Source organism: Epargyreus clarus, unplaced genomic scaffold (assembly GCF_041222505.1).
Source record: "Epargyreus clarus isolate Ecla_fem2 unplaced genomic scaffold, WU_Ecla_fem_2.2 ptg000008l, whole genome shotgun sequence".
Classification (NCBI taxonomy): domain Eukaryota; kingdom Metazoa; phylum Arthropoda; class Insecta; order Lepidoptera; family Hesperiidae; genus Epargyreus; species Epargyreus clarus.
Window position 1 is genome coordinate 14,702,533 of NW_027332216.1, and position 16,654 is coordinate 14,719,186.

Consider the following 16,654-nt stretch of genomic DNA (forward strand, 5'->3'; position numbering starts at 1 on the left):
ACAGGGGCGGCGCTCGGTGAAGAGTCATCTGTTGGGATTGTAATGGGTTTATATGGCAATGAAATGCGTGTGACAACCCTGACGCGACGACGTCTGACGTCAGAGGAATTCGGGTTCGATTCCCAGTCAGACACAGAATGATAAAAGATTTCTGTTCTGGATCTAGGTATTTGAGTTTTCGTCTATGTCTCTCCATGGCAACCACGACTTGGGGAATCGTAGTGTATCATATCTTATCATTAATATGGTATTGGTTTATGTTTATGGTTTTCTAACTTGGCTCATTAGTACATGTCTTTGTTTCAGGAAGATTTAAGAGTACCTTTAAGCTAGTTGAATAAAGATTGTGTTGCAAAACTCCGGATTTTGTGTCTGGCGTAGAACATGCGAGAGATAAACAGAAAATTTTAAGCGACAATCTTTTTAATAGAATTATAGATACATATACGAGGCGTATTTGTTGTAGCAGTCTATCATTCGGATGGTCCCAAATCCGATTTCCACTCGATATGGAATAAAGAGGTTAATTGCACCTAAGGACATTATTATTTCTTCAAAAATCATTATTATTTATTCAAGTATGCGCCACTATGATAATTTATGAACAAACTAAAACGGGACAATCCTTCAACAAATTTATTTATAGACACTATAGCAATTAAGTATGCCATACTGTTTTCATTGGGCCAACTATATTTGGACCAATATAAACAGCTGACGATCGCAGACCATCGCCCGCGTGTGTAAATAAATCTATTTCGGAATGAAAACATTATGAAGATTGAAGATATTAATGCTTACTATCAATTTTATAGCCGTGATACCTAGTGGTTAAGAATCGGCCTCTTGATCGAAAGGTCCGAGGTTCAAACCCCAGGCACCTCTGATTTTTCAAAGTTACGTGCGTATTAGCAGTTAATTATGACTTGCTCAAACGGTGAAGGAAAACATGGTGAAGAATCCTGCGTACGAGAGAAATGTTAAAAAAAGTTTTCAAAGATATGTGAAGTTGACCAATTCGCACTTGGCCAGCGCGGTGGACTATGGCCTCATCCTTCTCATTCTGAGAGGAGACCCGTGCCCAACAGTGGGACAGTAATGGATTGATGATGACGATGATGAATAATTTTCCAATACGCATATAGATTGACAAATTTTTGTTTGTAAACAGTCAAAATCAGAAAAAAATATATGCAAATGTGTTACTAAAAATGGTTAGAAGTTAATTGTGCTGTAAAGATATCTTCAGCGTCAACCTTTAGCCGAGGGCTTTATGAAGGCCGTTACGATAAAAATAATACAAATCGATAATGCTTACTGAGTGATACTCGATATGAGAGTCGAGTATTATAATTATAGTATGTATATTACTATTTTACTCATAATACACACATTTAAAGGTCGAACCCTTGGTAGAACCCTTTGAGGTTCGACTGCGACGCCACCACCGGCACACTTATTTCTGCCTAATAACAACAGTGTTAGGCGCTGCTATGTTCTGGTTTGGAGGGTGTGGTAAGGGAGACATTTCCAAGGCGTTCCAGCTTAGTCTTGAGGGGTAGAGGCGCATCTTTGGCCGACCTCAGGTAGGAATATCTAATGGATGGCAGTAGCTACTTACCATCAGGTGGACTACATACTCGTTTACTACTCCTATATTATAAAAAAAGTAATATCGAAAATCATAGTTGCAATTTCGATACGTCAGCCTTTTTTTATAAGTGAATCAAAAATAACAAAGGACCATGCAGTCCATCTGATGGCAACTGGCCACTGCCACTCTTGAACATCTGTTATCAACCTCCGGTAAGATTACATTCCTACCTGAGATTTGCAAGTTGAAAAAACTAAGTATACCCAAAACCCTTGTTATTCATCATCAAACCATCACTGCCACTGCTGGGCACGGGTCTCCTCTCATAATGAGAAGGATTAGGCCATAGTCCACCGCGCTGGCCAAGTGCGTATTGGTAGACTTCACACACCTTTGAGATTTTTTCTTTATAAAGTCTATCAAGTGTGCAGATTTCCTCACGATGTTTTCCTTCACCGTATAGCAAGTGATAATTAATTACTAATACGTGCATATCTTTAAATAATTCGCCAAGTACGAGTCGAACTCGCACATGGAGGCTTCCGTACTACCAAATGTTCATTATTTTAATTCATTTTATGATTTTCAACAATACTTAGTCATATGAAACAACAATAGATGGCGTTGGGGTGATGATGAATGATACGTAAATTTTCAAGCAGTGATAGCCTAGTGGTTAAGAAACGCGGCCTCTCGATCGAGGGGTCCGAGGTTCAAATCCCAGGGCACGCACCTCTGATTTTCAAATTAATGTGCGTATTAGAAATTAATTATCACTTGCTTAAACGGTGAAGGAAAACATCGTGAGGAAACCTGCATACCTGAGAGATTTATAAAAAAAAAAAATGTTAAGGGTATGTGAAGTCTACCAATACGCACTTGGCCAGCGCGGTGGACTATGGCCTAATCCTTCTCATTCTGAGAGGAGACCCGTGCCCAGCAGTGGGACAGTAATGGGTTGATGATGATGATGATGATGACGTAAATTTTCAACAATACTTAGTTATATAACACACAAATAGATGGCGTTGCGGTGACAATGGGACGACGATTATACGTAACTAGCAGAACCCGCGGCTTCGCCCGCGTAAAAAAATATGATATGACATACAAATAACTGTAATCGTAAATTTATACCTTTAACAATTTTAAGTCGCATTAATATTTAATTAATAAAAGCTTTTTTTTCGTCATGTGTACCTAAATTGGTCAAGCTTTCTTCAGAAACATACACTAAAACTCTAATTAGTGGACTGTAATGAAACTTTCTTTGAAATATAAGTTTCATGTAGGATACAATAATTATTATTTACACTATTCCATAGGAACCGACCATGTTATATGGGGCCTTACATACAGTGGATCTTTCCAGGGTCGCTGGCTGGGCGGTTAGAGATCCCATTCTTGCCACCCGCAACTCCAGAGGTCCCCCTTTAGTCTCGTACGACAGGCAGGGGATACTGTAGCCCTGTTCTAGCCCAAAATTTTAATCCAAGGTCTATGTGTCTACCACATCACCATCACTAATCCACGCATAACCACAACCATACCCCACGGCAGGACAAAATGTTGGCATGCAGTGTGTCCAAAGTAGTTGCGATGTACCTAATCAGTATACCAAAATATAGGCCAATTTGAATAAAATGACGCATTATGATGTATGAAATTTGCACCCGTCCACGTTGTCGTGTATATGTCTAAATAGACGTTATCTAAAATTTCACGTTTCTAACTTCAAACCATACATATAACACTTCTTTTACCTCCTTAGTAGAATTTCAAAAATATTCCTATGTACTCGTACATATGCATCAATAAATACTTTATCAGCAAATTTCTGAAAGCTAATATTCAACACCAGCGGTCGGCAACCCGACACCCGCGGTTGGTGTGTGGCCCGCGACTTTCCCTTGTGGCCCGCGGGTCCGCGCGTTACTAATAATTGGCAAAGTGCCAGTCAAACCCGCACCTGGAGGGTTCCGTAGAACCAAAAGTTTCATTTTTTTTTAATTTCTAGTATTTCATATTGCAGCAGCCATTAAAGTACACGCATTGTGAAAATTTGAACTGTCTACCTGTAACGGTTCAAAAGTTAGTTGGAAAAATATCGAATAGCAGTTTGTTGTATGGGGACCCCTATTTTTTTTCAACTTTGTTTTATTTTTAGTATTTGGTGTTATAGCGGCCACCGTTATGCATCTCCTGTAAGAATTTTAAATGTTTATCCCTGTGCCCTGTGACACACGGACAGACGGACAGACAGCTAAGTCTTAGTAATAGGGTTCCGTTTTTATCCTTTAGGTACGGAACTCTAAAAAACCGCTGTTCTGCACTTCAGCACGCGCAATACATTCCCATGTTAAAAATATATGTTACGACGGCCCGTGGAATTTCGCCCTACACTAAACTTCTCTGCACTCTGTTCTTTTTCCAGACACGCCAAAGGAAGTAACATCGATAACGGTTTTTAAAGAAACTTTCTTTACTTATAGTACCCTAATGTGGTTGATTGTTGAGTTGCTAAAAATGCTGACACAGATGTGTAAACAGAAAGGCATAATGCATACACCCTTTTATAGCCGTCTTAGGGTTGATCTAAAAAAGCAGTGACTCAGATGCTTCATTGAGTCTAATGATAGTGTTTCATAGTGGTTGCTTCCAAAGTAACGGATTATAAAATATAGTTTCAATCCCTATTTAACGACCTTAAGGGTTCATTTTCCAAAAACGGAAAAATAAGTGATATGTTAATTACAACCATAAAGAAAAACACCAATTTTCATAGACTTTGCTTCATAATCGGCTTACTTCTAAACAAACTTTCAACCCCTGTATTACCCGGTAAGGGGTAGATTTTTCATAATTGGTGTTAAAAAAGTTCTATCTATCCCAACCAGAAAGCCAAATGCAAGTTTTTACTATCCCTGCTTCCAAATTAACGGAGTTTGAAATAAAACTCCAACCCCCATTTAACAACCCTAAGGGATGATTTTCCAAAAACAATGAAATAGGTATTTAATTATTTTCTATCGAAAAGCCAAATACCGATTTTCATAGAGATTACATCAAAACTGGGGGACTTTCATACAAACTTACCACCCTTATTTAACCTACATAAGGGTTGATTTTCCATAAATGGTAGAATTAAAATACCACTATATCGAACCAGTAAGGCAATGGCTAATTTTCGTAGCGCTGGCTACCACATTGGCAAATTTTAAAATAAACTGTCAACCCTTATTTTACCAACTTAAGGGTTGATTTTCCAAAAAATGTGAAATATGTATTTAATTATTTTGTATCGAAAACCCAAATACCGATTTTCATAGAGTTTACATCAAAACTGGGGGACTTTCATACAAACTTACAACCCTTATTTGACCCATATAGGGGTTGATTTTCCAAAAACGGTAAAACTAAAATTCTTTTATATCTAACCAGTAAAGCAATGGCTAACTTTCATAGTGCTGGCTTTCAAAATGGCAAAATTGAAAATAAGCTGTCAACCCCTATTTAACCACCTTTAGGGATGATTTTGGAAAAACCCTTAGATTAGATTTTTATAACTTTAAATCAGAAAGCTAAATACCAATTTTCATCCAGTTTGCATTAAAACTGACGGACTTGCATATTAACTTTCAACCCCTGTTTAACCCCCTTAACGGTGGAATATCTTAAAATCCGTTCTTAGTGCGCATCTACATTATAAAATGAAGCTATATTCCAAATTTCATGATTCGAGCTTCAGTAGTTTAGCCAAAACCTTGATTAATACGTTTTGAACGTGAGTATCTTTTCGCTTTTATATATATAGATCAAAGTATAATAAAATTAAAATAAGTATATTAAAATATGTTTTATGGTTCTTATTTGTATTTATTATAGTACCAGTTATAGTAGTAAACGTATTATAAAAATTTCAACCGTCTTCCTATTACAGTTTAACAGTTAGATCGAAAAGTGCCGAAAAAATCCGGTTTGTTGTATGGAGACCCCTTTAATATTCAACTTTATTTTATTTTTAGTATTTGTTGGTATAGCTGCCCCCGTTATGCCTCCTCTGTCAAAATTTCATGTGTCTATCTATTACGGTTTAAGCGGTAGAGCCCTGTGACAGACGGACAGACGGACAGACAGCGAAGTCTTAGTAATAGGGTTCCGTTTTTACCCTTTGGGTACGGAACCCTAAAAATCAGAGGTACATGCATCGGATTTGAACCTTAGACCCCTCGATCGAGAGGCCGAGTTTCTTAACCATTAGGCTATCACTGCTATAACCCTTGTTATTAGTCAGACATAAAATGGCGATGGTGCCTTAGGAGTCGAACCACCAGAATGTTTACTTTAAATGGCTCAATTTTGTATATCTTTACATATAAAAATCATTATGCAATCTCAAATCAAATAATACAATAACACCTCATGACAGACATTTCTCGGAAAAGAGAGACTACTTTTGAAATGAATTCAGAATAACATAAATAAATTTCACGTATGAAACGAAGGTTATATCGCATACCAGGCATTATATAAAACGCTGTATTGTGTTTACGTATAGTATATAATAACAATGTAGTATACACCGTTTGTGTTCCCAAAATTTGTATAATATGAACGTATTCTGAATTATTCATACCATGTTACATGAAATAAAATTGATTATTATATTTTTTTCTAAGATATAAACGCTATAAACGCTTTCTACACTCACAGCCCCACACTAGGATTCCCTGTGACGTGGGTGCCATGGACAAATACACAAACACCGAGACCCAGAAACAGAAATCCAAATTCATCATTTAGATATCTGTCTGGCCGGGGATCGAACCCGGGAGCCTTTGCGCGTCAGACCGCTATGGTGACAGCTCCGCCACGCGGGTCGTCAAAATGATATGATTTATGCCTGTGTAATTTTCAGTATTTGTGTAATAAAACTGCAGTATTAATTTCGTCCTCTCATGTTCGGGGCCTGGGGTTTTGACCTCAGGCTGTGATTTTTCGATTTATGTCATAAGAATTATACCATCAATTCTTTGAGCAGTAAAAAAAGGACTCTGTAAAGAAACAATATGTTATCCAAAAAAGTTCTCAAAATTGTATTAAATGGACCCGCACTTTTTCAATGTGATGGACTAGGGCTGAAACCTTTTTTATTCTGAAAGGGGACCCACGCCTAACGGTGGGCCATATTGGGTAACGGTCACTGCATTCTCTCTCTCACACACACACAAGGACAAATATACAAACACCCAGACCCAGATAATCTAAATTTATCATTGAGATATCTGCCTGGATCAAACTCAGGATTCACTGCGTGTCAAGTCATCAAAAATAGGTGGAAGACGGTATGGAAAATTTAGGTGGTAGAACACTTAAGTGCTACAGGAATTACATACATAAGTTGTAGTCGTTGTGCCACCGTGGGAACATGAAGCATTCCAATTTAGTCTTTAAAGGTAAAATGCAGTAAACATGAGCTTAAGCACCTCCATAACGAAAACACATTTCCGTTATAATTTTGCAATACTAGACGCAATATCAGTTTATCCTGCCCAAATACTGAATTATGTATGACATAATCGATTTGGGGGAGCCATTTTCATAATAGCAGTGTTCTATCCAATAGTTTCGTTAAGCGAACACATTTGTACTGAGTTTGTTCGGTAAACAGTTTAGATTCTTATTGCTTCGTTCAAAATGTTTTCGTAAGTGGACCCTTTTAGGTCTTGTGTTATTTACAGCTGCAGTAGTGTTGTGTTCGGGTATGTAAGTTGATATAAAAATTGTTTAAAAAACGGTTTTCTATGTATTAGTAACATGAAAATTATTATACCTTAGAAAGAGACAATTATGTTAAAAGAATAATTACTGAAAAGTCAATTTATATAACTTATTTTATTGTCACTCAGGACGTAACGTTTTATTGTCACGCAGGATGTAACGTGGGCACAATCTTCTTTATTTGGAATGCAGCGGTCCACTCTCTAGTTACATGCATCATGAATACACTACAGCAAGAAAACCGATGACATATTTCCTAAAATCAAAACAGAGTTTTTCTACAGCGTTCTATTGGTTTACAAAGTATCAATATCCAACACATCAACGTAGATTCTGATCTGTCTGCAAACAAATACATTATTATCCGAAAAGCTACTAAATTATTTTTAAGGGACTGCTATAAATGTTGCGAATGTGCTAGAACCCGTTGTTCGAATCCGGAGGCACCACCACCACACCTATTTCTGCCTCATAACAACAGTGTTAAGCACTGATAATGTTCTGGTTTGAAAAGTGTCGTTAGGTACGAGTAATATTGTTTATTCCTAAAGCCCGTTTCGGACATTCCTAAGTGAATCAGAGAAAAACCAAGAACTACCGCTTTGGGCTTATATAGTAGGCTTCCTATTTAATTTGATATTCACAATCAAGAAATTTATCGGCAGCAAAATTTAAAGTAGATTGGATGTCATCGTTGATTGGCAATATGCTATCGCGAACGGCGTGGCGTTAATTCCACACGCGCACTCTGAACTCTTTGTTATAAAACAATAGACTTTATAACCATTAAAAATTAATTACGCGAAAATATAAAAATAAAGCAGTTGTCAAATTAATGATGACGTATGATGTATTAATTACTTGGATGGGTACGATGGACACACCCGTACTTAATTTGGTATTTTTGGTTCGACTCTGGCAGCATCACTACCACATCTATTTCTGCCTCATAATAGCAGTGTTAAGCGCTGCTGTGCTCTAGTTTAAAGGGCGTGGTGAGTATACATACATTTTCAAGGCGTTCCAGTTTCATCCTCAGGGGTAGCGGCGAATCTGTGGCCGACCTCAGGAATATCTAATCCTATCTGGGGTCGATTACATTATTAGTTATCTTTTATTGAAATTAATTCGCATGGGCGTAAACACCTGCGACACAGTTTCTTACTATGCGCATATGTTTACGAATACTGTATTTTTGTAACGTGTTTTTGTTCAATAAAAAACATCTTTTATCTTTAATCTAATTGTAAAATTTGACAATCTCATATTTTCCATCAAAACATATGGTCACTCCCTTCAGGTTGAAACGTGGACAGGCGCTTCTTTGTTTGGTATTCGATTCGCGTTTGATATTTCATCGGAATTTAATCGGCGCTAAATTTAAAGCAGATTGGGAACCAGCTTTGATTGCCAATATCCAATATCGCGGCGGCTTTCCGCTTTAATTCCGGGAATTCCAGGAACCCTTTGTTTTATATGTTAAACAATATATCATATAACATATGTAATTGGGGTTATTCACGTTGGTAATTGTAATAATCTAGTGGTTGGAAGTACCTTCGAACTGGGGTCCGAGGTTCGGATCCCGGGCCAACTAATTTTTCAAAGTTGTCACTTTCTATAACGATGAAGGAAAGCATCGTAAACAGAAGGAAAGCTACACTCCTGGGAGTTCTTAAAAAAGTTGTCAAAGGTGTGTGAAGTCTACCAATTCCTTGGCTAGCGCGATGGATGATTAAGACGTTGGCCTTATTCATTCATTAGTAAATATTGGACTTACATTTTCCTAGATTTATATAAAAAAATATAAGCCTAATCTTACCATAGACACAAATGAACTACCTATTTATTTCTTCACTACTTCAAGGATATTTGCAACACAAGTTACACGACACATACCGCTTTTAAAGAGAGGATTTTTAAAAAGTTATCGCGCTTGCCAAGAAATGTTATTTATTAAGCAAACATCCAATAAAACTTGTAAAAGCCCGAAAAATCACTGCGTACTTTATAACGCAGTTCGTAACATTAAAATGTAATATTTTACGAGAGTTTTGGGGAAACCTCATCCAGATTGTGAACTATGAGGGAGCAATTACGCAAACGATGTATTTATTTTCACATAAAAGTCTGCAAACTGGAAAAGTTCAACTCTATGGTTGTAATACGAAATGTTGCTATATTCAAACATTTTAACTCGAATGCCCTAAAAGGAATGTATTTTTTGAGTGTAGGTACGTATATAAAAGCTCGCACATCTATATCACATTATCGCACGTCTATCGCACATTTATTTACCAGCTGACCCGGCAAACGTTGTGTTACCATGTAAATAAAAAAATGTTAAGGGTGAATAACACTTATCACTTAGGGGTATGAAAAAAAGATAGTAGCCGATTGTCAGACCTACTGAATATGCATATAAAATCTGGTGGAAATCGGCAAAGCCATTTCGGAGGAGTACGGCAACTAATATTGTGACACGAGAATTTTGTAAATAAGATATGTATATTTTTATGAGATTAAAATAGCAAACGAGCATTCCGTCTACCTGATGTTAAGTGGTTACTACCACCCATGGACATCGTTAACCAACTCCATAATAATGTACAACAAGAGTTGCTTAACTTTAGAAACTAAGATTCTCAAATGTATATTAGTCGGCAATCACACATTTCCACCGATAGTGAAGAACTTCTTCATTGTGTTCATTGAGCATGAAAATTGTATAATACTTTAAGAGTCTAATAAATAAAATAAAAAATAAAATTGTAGGTTTGGAATACCTCCCAGACCGACCATACTGATTCTAACACCTTTCATTCAGCATTATTTGGATAAGTTTCAAGATTCATATTCATATTTTAAGTACATACTAATTGAGTCAGCTCTTATCACTCAACACTGCGATAACCGAATTGAAACAGGATTCCCATGGACGAAAATACACAGGCATAAAGACACAAAAATTCACCATCATTTTCCGGGTATTTCTTATTGCCACTTGCACAACAACCATATCCGCCAAGCTCCGCATCATTTGCACGTGCGGATGCCAATGCGGATGCTAAAAGTATTGCGGAAGTTCCGTCATTGCGACGGATGCGTATATGTGCAACATCCCTAGATGGAACTTTTTAAATATAAACTGTCTAATTCCTCATAAGTCTTTGAAGGTGGTGAACCACTGTGTCCGGCACTGCCCCATCCCTACTTTTGATAATAACAGTAATGCTAAGCGCTGCTATATTCTGGTGTGGTGAAGACATCCTTATTCGAGATTTTCCAACTTAGTCCTGAGGTAACGAGGCATCTGTTGCCAACCCTAGGTAGGATTTTAATCAAAATGGCGGATGTTTATAGATGTCCATGGGCGGCTATAGGCAATTATCAAATATATGTGTATGTATCAAGTTGTATGCTTGTTGGATACTTCAATATTATAGAAAAAAACACAAACTTCACAAGAAGGATCACTGCAACAAAAAGGCATCTGCAAAAGCTTCTACATACTCGTACTTGCCTCAAATCTTGCTAAATCTCTCTCAGTTTAAGCTTTCAACATACCCATCAAGTCAAAAATAACAAAAAAATATAACTGCACAGGCTGAAATAATGAAGCGGTAATGACCTCGACGGTAAACCATAAAAGTCCTATTACCACATCCATTAAATATGTTATTGTCATCGTATCCTCGTATTCTTTCAAATTTAAACCTCATGTCCTTATCCATTAAGCCTTATTGAGCCAAACAACCGTATTATGGAGCAAACAAGTACTTTGATATAATTTATACGGAGAAATCTTCTATTGTTTAAAACGACGTATTGTCTGGAGGCTGTATTTCATACTAACGTGAAGCGTTTATTACGTTTAAGTTATGCTAACTTGGTACATTGAAAGAAATTATTGTAGGATTAGAGCCAAGAAATCTTCTTCGTATTGTGGTGTGAATTCGTATTATCTTCAGATTTTAATTATTTCTCGAACTAGGTAGTTCATGAAGTTAAAATTCTATAAAAATATAGTGCATTTATATATTCATATGGTGAAAGTGTTAGATATATACAATGTGTATGAATATTGATATTTATATCTTCAGTTACACGACAGCACAGACTCGAACTGTACCTTCAAATTTTGTATGGAAAAATATGGTTTACTTTTTGAAGTTCATAAATATAAATTAAGCCCATTCTACAATATTTCCTACGTTTATATGTTCATAGCATGTGAAAATGGCATAAAATTGTGCAATAAAGTGACGTTTCCATATTTATAGAGTAGATGTGCACTAACAGAATTTATACCGAGAATGCTCCATTGTTCCTATAGTCTTATTGTTCTAGAGATTCATACACACTATAAATTGTTCCAGCAGTCCAACTTTTCAGCGAAACAATATTCGGAAAGAAAATATCTTCATTTTATGATTATTATTCAAGTTCATTTTGTTTTCATCTACGTTTTAGTGCTCTATGTTGTTATTTGAGATATCTTCAAGAGGTTTAATGTTTTCAGAGTAGGATGCTCTTAAGAATATTTACGACTCTCCGTCTGATTGGTATTCTTGGTCTTATTAGTCTAAAACTAATTTTATTTTTATCAGTATAATTGCTGTTATCAGGTAATGATACGATATGATACTAAAAAATATGATTATCATTAAATGATCTAAATACATCATGATCTACTTTTTATAAACTTAAAACTTCTGTGTACTGCAAATTATCAATTACGACTCATATGTCACTCCCTGTTTCCATTAACCAACTTTCCAACTAAATATGAAAATTTGCCCCAGAAATTGCAAATGTTATCCAAACTATTTCAATTTCGAGCCGCGTAGCGGTATGGTAATTTATTACAACTGTTATTTAATATATTCCAATTCTGTTTCAGGATGAGAGAGTACGTTGAAGAAAATGAGAAGAACGACCCTCTCATACACGCTCCAGACAAGAAAAACAACCCTTGGGCTGAGAAAGGGAAATGCGTCATCATGTAACCTTACAAACGTAAAACAAACCCTAATAAAAATATCACCGAAAATTCTAAAAAGACAACACTGTTTTGGCGTGCGATCACTTTAATGATACTGGTCTGGTTATACCACTAATTGCACCAAGCTCAGTATATGATGACTAAGGAATGATATTGGATGACTTGGACGAAGCGGAACTATTGCTACTGCCGGACAATATAAAGAATAGCCACGTAGAATCGAGTCCAACGGTCGTTTTAGATAAGCCAAACTCCACTTAGATTTGTTTATTGATTTCGACGTGAATTTCGTTCACCGACAAGATAATCTAGTCCTTAAATTCTATGATGTAAAGAATGTACATTTTGACTGTGCGCGACGCAAGGATGTACTTATGAATGTTTTGTTAAAAGAAATAAAAATGGTTGTAAATACGTTAAATTTTGTATTTCTAGTAATAGAATGTTCGGTCACGAGTCTGTGGGTAGAAGTAAAGGGAAAGTAATCGTTGGACGGATTAAAATTGTACATTAAAGCGTAATTACGACAACGTATATTGACAACCAGTTTATTTTGTTTTAAATTTAATGAAAGAGATTTTGTTGTAACTTGTGTTATACGAATGCCTTGAAAATCTCCAGAATCTCTCGCGTTTGTTGATATAGAACCCGTGCGGCTCCATACAGACAGCAACTTCCTCCTAGATATTTGTATGGATTTGCTATGGATTCTGATTCGTGGCGACCGGAAGCGAAGATCTAACTTCCACGGTCAGTGGTTTTTGTGTTGATCTCTTGGTACAAGCAAAAGCTTTGCCATCGGACCTAGTTGATAAAATTCATGACTTAAATGCGAAGATTCATTGAGCTCGTGAGTCTTCGTATTTAAAAATAATACTTAATATTAATAATCTTATAGGGTTAAATCGCAGATCACAACTTAACATCTATTTGCTGAATCACGGTATCGTGGATGCTATTCAGGAATTTAAATTAGGTATTGGCAATAAAGAAATCTTAGATGAGAATAAACGACGAAATGTTAAACGTAGTGCAGTGAAAACTAATATTAAACTTAAGGTAACTTTCATGGATAAATGCGACATAATCTTGTTCAAAAACAATTTAATTGTAAGCCGATTTAGGATAATTTTTTATGAGATCAGGTATATTCCGCAGTGCCATTATATAGTAATGCTTCTATGACATAACTCTTAGCGCTCTATCTCTACGCTCCAGTACGTCTATTTATACATATGTTATTGTATCCCAAAACTGTCTTCAGGTTTCTTTCCCACCTATCTAAGTTCACGTAATGTATCGAACAGGATTTGCCCCACATTAAGCATTAAACATTTAGGTAATTATTCATCTATCGACTACAATTTTAAATCTAGCACTTGATTAGCTTAGTATTAATTCAAAATTTAAATCAAAATAAACTTCTACCTAAGTCACAAGGTTTACTTGCTAAAGCGAACTATCGTAGATTCCAAAATAAAATTCTTCTAAATTATATCTAAGAATATTGGATTTGAAATTCTAATATTCTTACTGATTGAATCCTGTTTCGAAACCTATCGATTGGACATGTACAGAGGGCATTCAATCAGAAAGACTATTAGTGTCATCTCAAGTAGTGCTACTAATCTTACATTCCATTTAAAGGGATTGCCTATAATCCTAATTTTGATTAAAATAGAAAAGTTTAAACGTACGCACTGTAGGTAATTATAGATTTAAAGTAAAAACTAACCTAAACTTAAAAAAAAATCTTAAATTAATTAAATACCTTCCTCCTTATTACCATATCTAGACATGAACTATGAAAAATCATTCTGGCTGTGAGTAATTCCCATTCGTTTAGATGTCTCTCATCGTCATTAGAGTCAGAAAGGGTTTCCTGGACTAAACGCTACCGACAATAAAGTAATTTTGACTTTGGTTGTTCAGTTTACCTTCCCGAACCCATTACTAGCATTTGGAATCTATGTCAATTTCTTATACGTACGTCTACTTCTCCATTAGCGTTACTTCTCATATCTTGTATCTTCATCACTTCATCTTTTCTTCTTTTCTCATCTTCTTCCCCATCAAGTATAATTTTACATATGTCCTTTCTTAGCCGATATAGTTTTAAAATAGAATTAGCGAGTAATGCGTAGTGTTAGTAATAAACTAAGCGAGAATCAAAGTTGTTTGTTAACTTATACGATAAAATTGCAATTCAGAGCATTAGCCGTAGTTATAATTAAAATGAAACGTAATGTGTTTATTTAAAATGACCTAGTAAATTAATTAAGGGATGTTTTTAAGGTGGCAAAGTTTTTCCTTTATTGGCGAAGCTGTTTGGGAGATTTTCAAGGCATTTACGATTTTATTAAGTTTTATTGTATATTTTATTTCTTCATATTTATTTGTATTCTAAGTTGATTAAACCAAAGATTCGCTTGTATCGACGGCGTTAAAACCACTGCGTTGTACGGAGTAACGCTAACGTAACGTCAATAAATAAATCCTAGCGTTATAGTTTAACGTATTATTCAACTCCATATTTAATTTAAGCTACTAAGTAAAAACTTAAACAGTAATTTTTAACGGATTAATCCAAAATTTAATAACTAGGTAAGGTGATATTGGAAATGATTTTTTTAGAATCAATAGGCTAAGGTATTATATGTTATTATTAATATGTAATCAGTAATCACTGAAATAAATCAAAATCTGTAATACTTGTTGCATTTACTTCTATAACCCAATTTACCTGAAGGTGGTGAAGAACCCTTTGTTGAAGGTAGTTGTTGTGGTTCGACTCCGGCGGCACCACCGCCACGCCTATTTCTGCCTCATTACAGCAGTGTTAGGCGCTGCTGTGTTCCGTTTTGAAGGGTGTGGTAAGGGAGACATACTTTTCCGAGGCGTTCCAGCTTAGCCCCCAGGGGTGGCGGCGCATCCTATCCTATTATATACTCCTATCCTATCCTATTACATCCTATCCTATACTAACTGGGGTTGATTACATATGTCCACGGGCGGCAGTAGCCACTTCCGTCAGGTGGACTGCATGCTCGTCTGCTATTCCTATATTAAAAAAAATACCTAGTGATTGTCACCTATTCTGACACAATTCCACGTAATGTACGATTGTACACACGAATTTAATATTCTGTAATATGCGTCTCCTTCTTCATCACACATGCGTTGCTGTTTGAACAGCTTGAAGACCAGTTGGAACGGCTTCCATAAGTACATTTGCTTTGCCACATTTTTGCAAACCAGAGCATAGCGGCTTTACGTTGCTATTTTGACTATTATAAGGCAGAAAGATGTAGCGAAAGTGTTACCGCAATTTGAATTAAGAAGTATTCTACAACCGTAAAAAATAAAGCGGACGCTTCTAAAAATATCTACTTTCATGTTGTTTTTGAAACAAATAACGTTTAAACCAGTCATTTTGGTCTAATAGAGGGCAGCACATTGGTATATTAGTGTTATACTCAGTCATAAAAGATCATTAGTGTATCTGTATAGTATAATTTTTTTTTTAGTACAAGTAACTTCTTATTGTATAAGAATGATGAAACTTATTTTTTTTATATTCATACTTAAACGATGAGGCAGATGGGCTACCTGATAGAAAATCAACGTCGCTTGTGGACATTTGTAACACCAGAAGAGTCGCCAATGCATCACCGGCTTTGAAGAAGAGCTCTATTTGTGCCTTTTTTGAAGAGAGTAGAAATATCAAGTGAAATATTCTAGCAATCTATGTTTCATCTGATTTTAACTGTCCATTACATCAACAATAATATAAACATAAATATGAGAAATGTCAATTAGTCCCAAAAATATACAACATTCTACATCAGCCCGTTTCATCTGCAAAACTTTGAGAACGCTCCCTTATATCTCTAGGCAACGCGAAATCAATACAGATTGGCTTAATCCTCTCGATCGCCCCCATTGTAGGATTAATGTTGTTGTCATTTAATTAGATCGCTGATATTTCTTGCTTTTCGGCCCATTTCAGAGCCCTTTTCTAAGGGATTGAATAATGCCCATGACCAATAAAGAACCCTCAGTGATTCGTCTCCGGTGGCATCACTTCGCCACAACAATTCTACCTAATAATGACAGTGTTAAGTGCTGCTGTATTCTAGTTAAAGGTTGTGGTAAGGGAGACATACTTTTCCGAAGCACTACAGGTCTAGAAATATTTGGCCTGCAAGCTTTACTCTACATTATAGAATATCTTTCGATCTTTTTCTGTTGTTAACAAAATCTAAGTCAATAAC

At 36.0% G+C, this 16,654-nt stretch overlaps 1 protein-coding gene across 3 annotated transcripts in view; it reads left to right on the plus strand.

The window, feature by feature from the left end:
• The window catches only part of Ggamma30A (guanine nucleotide-binding protein subunit gamma-e), a 46,209-nt gene extending 31,118 nt beyond the window's left edge, over positions 1–15,091 (plus strand). For all 3 annotated transcript variants that reach the window (XM_073076181.1, XM_073076184.1, XM_073076183.1), the window contains exon 4: positions 12,279–15,091. In XM_073076181.1, coding sequence (XP_072932282.1) covers positions 12,279–12,384 — 106 coding nt within the window. In that variant the 3' untranslated portion in view covers positions 12,385–15,091. The remainder of the gene's footprint in view (positions 1–12,278) is intronic.
• Positions 15,092–16,654: the final 1,563 nt, after the last annotated feature.